Source organism: Melanotaenia boesemani, chromosome 4 (genome assembly GCF_017639745.1).
Source record: "Melanotaenia boesemani isolate fMelBoe1 chromosome 4, fMelBoe1.pri, whole genome shotgun sequence".
Lineage (NCBI taxonomy): Eukaryota > Metazoa > Chordata > Actinopteri > Atheriniformes > Melanotaeniidae > Melanotaenia > Melanotaenia boesemani.
In genome coordinates, this window is record NC_055685.1 from 36,956,997 (window position 1) to 36,968,012 (window position 11,016).

The 11,016-nt window shown below is 42.4% G+C and overlaps 1 protein-coding gene across 3 annotated transcripts in view; it reads right to left on the reverse strand.

The window, feature by feature from the left end:
- Nucleotides 1-10,694, reverse strand: part of LOC121638196 (sodium/potassium/calcium exchanger 3-like) — a 54,632-nt gene extending 43,938 nt beyond the window's left edge. Inside the window, exons 1-3 of one of the 3 annotated variants that reach the window (XM_041982789.1) lie at nucleotides 7,822-8,029; nucleotides 7,492-7,713; nucleotides 962-1,093 (exon numbers count right to left, since the gene is read on the reverse strand). In XM_041982789.1, the coding sequence (XP_041838723.1) occupies nucleotides 962-1,093; nucleotides 7,492-7,687 (328 nt within the window). In that variant the 5' untranslated portion in view covers nucleotides 7,688-7,713; nucleotides 7,822-8,029. Of the gene's footprint in view, nucleotides 1-961; nucleotides 1,094-7,491; nucleotides 8,030-10,531 lie in introns of those variants that run through there. The other 2 variants (XM_041982790.1, XM_041982788.1) reach the window with 2 other exon arrangements.
- Between the last annotated feature and the right edge of the window lie 322 nt (nucleotides 10,695-11,016).

Here is an 11,016-nt window from a genome sequence, read left to right on the forward strand (position 1 = left end):
CACACCCGCTACCTTTTCAAAACACACCAACTCTTTCCTCTCAGCAACCACATGAAGAAGGAGACATTCCCAACGTAAGAACGTGTCTCTTAGTGTCTGGAGAAGAAATCGGGACAAGGCTTTCAGAAAACGGAGGTTATTTAGCAAAAAAGCTGGCTGTCCTCACAAGGGCAGTGGGGGTTAAAGCGAACGGGTTGAACACTTTAAATTTAGCAGCAAGAGAAGGAAGGAGCAGCTTCTGCGTAATCGGCAGGGGAGGAGAACAAGTTGAACTCTGACCTGAGCTCCATTTATAGACGACAGCAGCAACCTTGGAAAGTGAGAAAAGAGATTGATGATGGCCATTTTGCTTAAAGAACACACAAGAGAGCCGCGTCTCGCTCCAAGGGTTGGGTGATCATCTGGAGGTAAAAGGAATCTAACATATTTCTACGTTATCCGCAGCGATGTCGCTTCACATCACTTCTGACAGCCTCAACGTCAAATTTCCTTTAATGTGCAGCTAAAAATAGCAACCGACATGCCAGAGGCCGGGCTACATCACGAGGCATGGTTTTATATGATGTGGAAGCCATGGAAACAGGTTTTATTGTGTAAGAAGAAAGAGAGAAAAAAAGATGGAGAGAGCTGGTGAGAATGAAACCTGCAGAACCCTAAAAAATGTGATGGAGACTGAGTGTGAAAACCGCTGAGGCAGCCAGAATATCAGTGCCTGCTGCAGCACGCGCTCATGGGAAATCATCTGACCTCACTATCTGGGTTACCCCACACTAGAGACACAATTCAGGGGACCAGAAAGAGGAAAAAGACAAAACCACAGGCAAAGCTGGATGCATGCTTCTCTCATTTTTTGTCTTCCACTCATTGTTCTGGAGCAGAGAAAGGGACAAAGATGGAAGGAAGAGGAGGAGTAAAAGGAGGATGGGTACTTGGGTGTCCTCTTTCTTTCATCCTGTCTTACCTGGAGCGGTACAGTTCTTGGATTCTTCCTCAAACTCTACATTCTCCAAGCTTGTGTTGTCCATTTCCTGCAGCAGCTTCCTCCCCACTCGTCTCTCCTGGTCCTCGATGCTGCTGACAGACACATCGAAACCTGGAAGAGATTCATCAGAGGAAATTTAGTGCAGGTGCAACACTTCAATACACAAAATATGATTTCACACCTTTTTAAATTTGATTTATTTTACATCTGAGGGTGCAATATATTCTTTAAAAAAATTAAAAAAGATTAGGACAGTCAAGAGACCACTCACTGGGTCTGAATGATTTTGAAACTGTGATTTTAAAATTCCAGCTTCTGTTCAGTCTTACAGTCTTACAGAAATATATTTATAGCATGATGGAGAATTACCACACAACATGTAAATATGAACTGCTCTATATTCTAGCACAAGGGCGTACAGCTGAGATCTGAATGGCTTTGATTTACTAAATACAAGATGCAACCTGTGGCTAAAACAATAAAGCTTCCTTGTCCTTGTGGTAAAAACTAAACAGACTAAAATCTGCCTTTTCTATCTCTCGAAATGAGGTGAAGATGAGAACATTTGTGTTGTGCTAGAAACTTAATGTCCATCGCCGCTCAACAAGCTGCGATGGACATTCTGAGTCGTATTACGGCTTAAAATGGATCCAATATTCTTTTTAGCTTTCATTAATGTCAACACGTTATCTCAGATGTGAACTTTAAGAATATTTTGAGCAACTCCACTCAGTAAAACCCTCATTCACTTCATCAGGACATTTCACAAGTTGGACTGTTTTCTGTCCTCTGCAGTTTTTGTCTCAGAGTTTCAGTCATTAGTGGAGAATTAGCCCATGATGAGAAATGTAACTTGAGTAAAGTTGTCACATGATGTTTAAATGACTGTTGACAGGAATTACAGTGAATGAGTGGATTTGTAAAACTGTAGACGCTGCAGGCGCCTGGATAAGGCGCCGGGTAACATGAATAATAACGCTCCTTTGTGATTTGCTAATTGCAACATTTTAAATTGTGATTTTGATTTAAAAACAATTACCAGAACCCCGATCCGACCCCATACTGTCCCAGAACCCCGATCCGACCAAATCCCATCACAGAACCCCGATCCGACCCCATACCGTCACAGAACCCCGATCCGACCACATACCGTCCCAGAACCCCGATCCGACCCCATACTGTCCCAGAACCCCGATCCGACCAAATCCCATCACAGAACCCCGATCCGACCCCATACCGTCACAGAACCCCGATCCGACCACATACCGTCCCAGAACCCCGATCCGACCCCATACCGTCCCAGAACCCCGATCCGACCCCATACCGTCCCAGAACCCCGATCCGACCACATACCGTCCCAGAACCCCGATCCGACCACATACCGTCCCAGAACCCCGATCCGACCCCATACCGTCCCAGAACCCCGATCCAACCCCATACTGTCCCAGAACCCCGATCCGACCACATACCGTCCCAGAACCCCGATCCGACCCCATACCGTCCCAGAACCCCGATCCGACCAAATCCCATCACAGAACCCCGATCCGACCCCATACCGTCCCAGAACCCCGATCCGACCAAATCCCATCACAGAACCCCGATCCGACCCCATACCGTCCCAGAACCCCGATCCGACCCCATACCATCCCAGAACCCGAGATCCGACCCCATACCATCACAGAACCCCGATCCGACCACATACCGTCACAGAACCCCGATCCGACCCCATACTGTCCCAGAACCCCGATCCGACCCCATACATCACAGAACCCCGATCCGACCCCATACTGTCCCAGAACCCCGATCCGACCAAATCCCTTCACATAACCCCGATCCGACCCCATACCGTCACAGAACCCCGATCCGACCCCATACCGTCACAGAACCCCGATCCGACCCCATACCATCACAGAACCCCGATCCGACCCCATACCGTCACCGAACCCTGATTCGACCCCATCCTGTCATAGAACCCCGATCCGACCCCATATTGATTAGTCTGAGCACAACCAGGTTTTCACTGTGTGGTGTTCCATCCCAGATGCCTCCAAGAATTCTGTGATGTAATTATGTATTGTAGGGTTTGACAAAAGTTTCCCCAGTAATCCTCATTCACGTGGTTCTATAAGCTGTAGATGCAGTTCCATCTGAGGGATCTGAGATCATGGTGTCCAGCGTAGACTTTCTCCCTTGTCTTTTACAAACTGAAATTACTTCAGATTGCCTCTAAACATTCATGAATATACCGTGAAATGCAATTACAATGAATTTCTCTGAGTGGTTTTCTTTTGTGCCCTAGTATAAAAGTAAAGACAAAGTTGCATCCCAGACAGAGAATCGGATCACGTTTTGTGGCAGACTCTTTTGTTATATGGCACCATCAGTGTACACAAAGAAATGGAACAAATAAAAGATCAAATGAACCACATAACAGTGAAAAGACAAAGTGAAGCATAAAACGAATAGGTTTAAAAAGCTTAAAACAGCCCAAATATTCAGAAAATCTGGATGAGTTGGAGAAGTTAAGGCAGAGCAAATATGTGTTCACCTTTTGATTTATGAATCAGGGAATGACAAAAAAGAGATTTGAGGATCAGAGTGAAACGAGGAACATGGAGTGATTCACATGAAACCACTATGATTGCAGCTTATTAAGGATTTCACAGAGAGCTAATGGAAGGATCCAGGCAGAGGAGTAAAGTGGATTTTTGTGTTCTGGTGATAGTTAACAAGCTGAATTTTGAACCAGCTGTTAATGGAGGTCCTGGCAGCAGTCAGGAAGTTCCCACCACAGCAATGTGAAAAACTAATCCATTAAACCAAGATCCTGGCTTGTCTTGAAACAAACACGTAACATTCAACGACCACTTTGAACTGTTCAGTTTAACACAAATATCTAATCAGTCAATCACATGGCAGCAACTCAGCACATCTAGTCATCTGGACATGGTGAAGATGATTTTAGGTTCAAACTGAGCATCAGAATGAGGAAGAAAGGAGATTTAAGTGGCCTTGAATATGGCATGGTTGTTGGTCTGAGTATTTACTGGGATTTTCACACACAACCATCTCTAGGGTTTACAGAGAATGGTCTGAAGAAGAGAAAATATCCAGTTGTTGATGTCAGAGGTCAGAGGAGAATGGGCTGACTGGTTGGAGATGATAGAAAAGCAACAGGAAGTCAATAAGCACTGGTTCCAACCAAGGTCTGCAGAACAGCATCTCTGAACACACAACACGTCCAGCCTTGAAGCAGATGGGCTACAGCAGCAGAAGACCACACCGGGTGCCTCCTGTCAGCTAAGAACAGGAAACTGAGGCTACAATTCACACACACTCACCAACACTGGACAATAGAAGATGGAGAAACGTTACAGGTCTGATGAGTCTCCATTTCAGCTCCACATTCAGATGCTAGGCTAAGAATCTGCTGGAAACATCATGAATGGAAACATCGTGAGATTCTCATCTTGAATGCAGCCGACAAACCTGCACAACTGTCCAATATGGAGCAAAACCTCTGAGGGATGTATACAACACATTGTTGAATCTATCACACCAAGAATTAAGGTAATTCTGAAGGAAAACGGGGGTCCAACCCGGTAGTAGAAGGTGGACCTGATAAAGTGAATGAGGATTTTATAAAGTGAGAGAATTGAAAGCCCTTTAAGATGATGGTTTTAGTTAATTGTTCTGGTCTGCCAGATCCTGCTTGAAATCTGTGCTTGAAATCTGGATGGAAACTTTTACTTATCTTCCTTTTAATAATTTTAATGTGATTTATGATTTTATTGTGATTTTTGCTATTTGTTGCTGCCTTTCAATATTTCTTAATATCTGTAATGCTTTTAATGTTTTATGTAAAGAACACTGAATTTTCCCGTACATGAAATGTGCTATACAAATAAACTGTCTTGCCTTGCTTGATCCAGTTTTGATTAAGCATACTTTTAGAAACTTTCAGAAAGTCCTTATTTTTCAAAAGAACAGTCTGAGAACAACACTCCTAAATCTGTCTGCTGGAAACTTGAGCCAGTCATTCAGTTTGATGAGTCTTTACTTACATATTTACATGGAAATATGACATTTGGACTCTGTTCACCACGTTTGCGCAGATATGCTGCAGGTAGGTTTTATTCTTAACCCTCTTGTCTTCTCTGTCACATTAAAGTAAGGAGGTGAACAGCTGGAGGAGGGCTCTGCAGATATGTTGATTCATACATTAAAAGGGAGGAGGGGATTTTGCGGTTTTCCAAACAAATCCTCTTGCGGGGGTGGAGCAACAGTGCAGCCCACAAAGTGGTGCTCCCACTGTGGCTACATCTGCACATTCTTCAAGAAAGCAGCAACACAAATGAATTCATTTCATACTTCCAGAGCCCAGCAGGAGCAGCGCTGCCCTTTCCACTCCTGCCAACTGCAAGTCTGGCCCAAAGGATGGATTCAAATGGGATTAAAAAGCCCAGTTATTCAATAGTCCTTCAGGGGATGCCTGAACTTCTCACCTAGCCTTACCTCCACCACACCAAACACAGCAAGGGTTGCATGCCAGCGCTGTGCTGCTCCTCCCACCTTCAAGCTTTCACTATCTTAAAAAAAATTGATGAAGAGGAGTGGGAATGATTAAAGTGGCAATGCAAAGGGGGGAGTAACCACAATTCCACAAAACTTCATTAAACACATCAAACTGAATCAACTTCACTTGACTCTCCAACCAGCTTATTAAGGGGTTAACATGAACACCTCGCCTCATGTTTCATTAACACAGCTGGAAGAGCAGAGAACAAAAGACATGAAGTACAAATCATAACTGTATGAACAAAGATTCATTCAGATCTTCTGTTCATGACAATGTCTCAGTTTAGTCGATGCTGACTCAGCTCAGGTTTGGTATTTGAAACATCCTCAGATGTAAAAGTTATTTTAGCTTTTGGGGTGATAACTTGTAGGTATGAAACATCCCCCATTTCTTTAGATTTTGCTTCTAATTGAGTTTTGAATTGGTCTTGAGCAATAGCTGTCCAGCTTTCTGATGGCCTTTTTCTTTCTAAAGCCACTTAACTTTGACCCATGAATCATTCAAGTATAAAAAAGAGGCTCCAAATTCAAGGAATAAACCAGTGTTGTGTTGTCACAACAGACAAAAATCTAATCTGATCAAAGCCTGTCACCAAGACGTGTTATTGATCTCCATTTCTTTAGTTTCACCCCAGAAAAACAGCAAATATAACAGTTTGACAAACAGAAAACAGGATTTCTAGCAGCAACAAGGTAATTCCCAAACAGCTGTTAACTAAAAACTTGGCATATCTCAGCATGGTGTGCAGTTTGTCCTTAAAATGTTTGAGGAAAATGATCAAGTGGAGGACAAAAGAAGTGTCAAGCTTACAAAACAAACTACATGACACAGGAGCTGAGAGGTGCATCTGAACCTTCAGCTGATCCATCTACTGTTGGCCGAAGCCTCATCAGAAATGGTTTCCATAGAAGGGTGTCATGAAGCCATTCTTAAGGAAAGGAAACAGGGAGAAAACAAACAAGAACTGGACTGAACATCAGTGGCAACAGGTCTGATGGAGGGATGAATCCTCCTCAGACATCACTGAAGCAGTGTGGGATCTTGTGGACAGAGAATGAAAACCAAGGCAGTCGACATCCAAAGAAAAGCTTTACAAAGTCCTTTAAGAAGTCTGGAGAACTATTCCTTGTGCCTTTTATATTTCCATTATCTTCCTTTATGGATCTATTTTCCTGTTACTGCCTTTACATAAAGAAATGAGGGGATGCTCAAGACTTTTGAACAGACTAGTAGATCCAGTTTGAGAAAAAAAGTTAGAGGCACTCTGACACCATTTGTAGTGATATGGAGAGGTGTAGGGCTTATATACCCTGGGGCTCATTGCCCTGATTTCACTGCTCTGCAGCTAAAAAACACCTGAACACAGAGCAGCCTCTGCATCCCTCAGCCCTGAATAGTTTCCCATAGTTACAGCTCAGGTGAATTCCAATTATAGACTACTATATGACAGAACAGGCACCTTCATGCTCCTCTCACACCTGCATCAAGCATTTTCAGGTCAAATGGGCCAGTTTATGTACTCAAAAAGAGTCTGGATTATACTAAATAACATCTTTAACGTCTATATGTTTGGGCATCTAGATGTTAAATAACCAAAGAAAAACAGCTAAACCCATATTGTGTTTTCTTCCTCACTTTTTGAAGCTGTTGTAGATCTTTAAATGGTAAATGGTACATTTACCATCCATTTACCAGATCTTTAATATTATTTATCATTATTGTTATAAATATTCTGATTAGGCTGTTTTATTATTTATTTCGTTATTTATTTATTTATTTATGAGTGTATTTTATTAAAATTACATAATTTCAAATTAGAAATAATGAAAGTCTGCAACCCTAAAAGTCCATTTACGTTGTGACAAAACGAGTGTTGCTGGAGTTTAAAGCATGTTACATATTCTCTCCTTCAAACGGCTTCAGTCCTCACCTGAATTTTCCGCCAAGAAGGAAACCCCCTTAACGAGCAGCAGCAAGCCGCCGAACACGCATATCTGGATTAAAAGCAACTCCTTTCGCCTTTTCCGCCGCGCTTTGACTCTTTTCTGGTTCGGCATCACTTGCGTCGCTCGATTCCGGTGTCGGATACCGGGCAGAGACATCCCCTCTACCGCTGCCACATCCATTCGGATTCCCGAAGTCCCCCAAACTCCTCCAAAAAAGAGAAAAAATATCAATGTAATTCCCAGGAAAGTGTCTTGTCTCCCCAACGTAGATGGGAAAGTGTTGGGTGGAGGGAGAAAAAGTTGTGGATTTGTACCGCTGAGATGCTGCGAGGCGGAGACGGAGGAGCGGACTGCGAGCTTCTGCCTGGAAGAGCCGGTTCGTTCTTCTTATGTCATGTTAAAATGTGGTTTGTGAAGTGGTGAGGCAGCAGACGGCTGCACGAGCTCTCCATGGATGCGTCCCTTTGCCGAGAAACCGTAAAGAGACGGGGGTGCGCTTCGCGCGCGCGCACAGTGAAATCCGCGACTGTGAAATAAACTCCGTGGTCCTGCTCTTCATTTGCACACTTGTTTTATATTTTCATGACATTTCACCTCTTGCTCATTTCATCAGGACTGACTACACTCACCCGTTGGTTTCTCCATAACTCGATGGGGGAGATGAAGCTGGCTGGGATACTGGTTCACTCAGAACAGAGTTTATTTTTATTTTACGAGAATTTATTTCAGCTTTATTTGTATAGCGCCAATTCACAACAATGTTGTGAAAGGGCACTTTACAGACAGGCACGGCAGGGCAAGTTCATTTGTATAACACATTTCATGTACAAGACAATTTAAGGTGCTTCACATAAAACACTTAAAGCATTACAAATGGTGCAAAGATAGCAATAAAAAGTAAAAAAAAATCATAAAAGCAAGATAAGTTAAAAGTTACCATGCAGATTTCACATATAGGTGCATGAGAAAGGAAAACCTGAATTTAAAAATGTCTAGATTTGGTAAAAGTTTAATCTCCACTGGCAGTTTGTTTGTTCCACTTGTTTACAGCATAACAGCTAAATGCTGCTTCTTCATGTTTAGTCTGGACTCTGGTCTGGACTAGTTGACCAGAGTCTTTGGATCTAAGAGCTCTGCTAGGTTTATATTTTCTTAACATATCACAGATGTATTCTGGGCCTAATATCCTGTATCAAAGGAAACCAACGGTTTCAACAAAGCTTGACTTCATTTCAATCCCCAACGTGCCACTCATCCAAAAACCATGAGTCAGATTGAACATGTTTGCTAGAGGTACTCTGACAAAAAAAAGTAAGAGATATTTGGAAATAACCAGCAATATCACAACTCATACAGCCAAAGACCTGGTTCTAACAGGTTCTGGGGAGAAAGACGGATTCAGGGTGAAGATAAAGACACTGTGGTCACAAATCTTTTTATGTATTTATTTTTTTACAGTGTACAGTTCTCATGACAATATTGTTGATATCTACGACAGTAATTATTTTTTAATCAGAGGAAAATATAGTCAACACCTGTGAAACTGACATGAAGAACCACGGGAATGCCACTGACTTGTTTGAGGTCTGAAGCCTTGAGTTCAACATGTGGCCGTTGTGCTTTGAGACCCAGCAATGCTAGTGCTTCGCTACAAAGAATCTAGGCCAGTGGTCACCAACCCGGTCCTCAAGACCTACCATACTGCAAGTTGTAATGCCTTATGCTATTTATAGTTTTTAATGTGATGTTGCACATTGTAGCACAGCAAGGATGTGAGCCTCCAGAAGTCACGTGACTGAACAAAAAAATTGAGCAAACCTAGACGTCACTCCCTAATGGTTATCAGACAGAATGCAGGTTAGGACGCTTCCTAATGGCTTCATGTCAGAAACTGTCAGAAAGTGTTTGACGTCTAAGTGTAAATCAAGTTTTAAAGTTTTTTAATTGCCTCCCACTGCTCTTGGCAGTGAACAGAAAACTCTTTTAACGCTGGAAAATCAACTTTATTTTTCTTCTGAAATCTGTTCCTGTTAAAACGAAGTTCTTGCACCCCACCATCACCTGCTGATGCCTGTATTTGTCTCAAAATACCAGTGACTAGATTAGATTAAAACAAATGTTTTGCTTCTGGTAACCAGATTTGCTGTTTACTTTCAGGCTGAAAAGAAAAGATGATTCATACAAAAATATTTTGTTATAATAATGGAGGAAGCTCATGCTACTTGATCTGATATAGGCTGATTCAGCATGACTCACGGAGCCACAACAGACAAATTACCAGGAAACATACCCAGCTGAAATCAACCAGAATAACCCAATTAAGCTGTCAGTTGTTAAAAATGAATTACTTGATTTTTTGGCAACACTGACATGTTATCACCTCATAAAGCAGGATGTGTCAGCAAACAGTTCCAGCAGACAGCAAGCATAATTAGCTTTTAAATAGAGGCATGTTTCTGGCCACCTCACAAAAGCATGTCCAGGATTTGTTCTCCAAAATCCTCTGCTTCATAGGCTTACAGCTGACTTTATTTCAATGGAAGGTAAAATGCAATGGGATTCATCTCATATTTTTAGCAGAAAACAGCAGAAACAAAGATAATTTAACTGGTTATCTTGTACGTCTTGTCTGTTTTCTGTTCATTTCAAATACAACTTCAGTCTCCCACATGCATACATCACACACACACACACAAAAATACAAATTAATACTGAGCAGTTTATCTGACTTTGCTACAATTGTAAAGTTAAAAAACATGGCCAGTGTAATCTGTATGATGTAAGCCAACTACAAATATTGCCAATGAATGGGTGTGTTACATCTACAGTGTGCCATGAGGTCAAATCAGATTCTGCTTGGGGCCCCATAAAGGCTCGGGATGGCAGTGCTCCTGTAATGTTATCATGAGTATTATAAGCTTATTTGAACAACAGATTAAATTATCAGTGTGATTAAGATAACAGTTTTTGTACATATTTAAAAGTTTACTTTGGTTTTACACTTGCAAGGCAAGCGATACTTACACCTCATTTCCTCCGCGTGCGTGTGCGCCACGTTACGGCTGCGCCGCGGTTTTGTTCTGACCTCCATCAATCCACACCTGGAGAGTGTCAGGTGCAGAGCGCCTGTAAGAGCAGTCCGCCAAGCTGGAGCCGCAAGATCACGAAATCACAGGAGAATTAGAGAATGTTGTGATTCTCCACTTTTAGGATAAACGTCTTGTCGTCTATGAAAAACAAACAAAAAAAAACCACCCTGACCGATCAATGGTATAATGTTTACACGGTTCAGCAACGCAAATATGCACAAGCGGCTTTTATTTTGAAAATTACCGGACGCTTTTACAACGCTTCTATGTCTGATTTCCTGTCTGGCCCTATCTGAACTGCGTTTGACGCGTTCTGGACGCGTGTTCCGTCAAAAATAGACGTTGCGTATGTTTAGCAGGCGCTTCGGGGATGCTTCTGACACGCACGTAGAATAGCTGTGGAGGCCGTGCCGCAGCCAA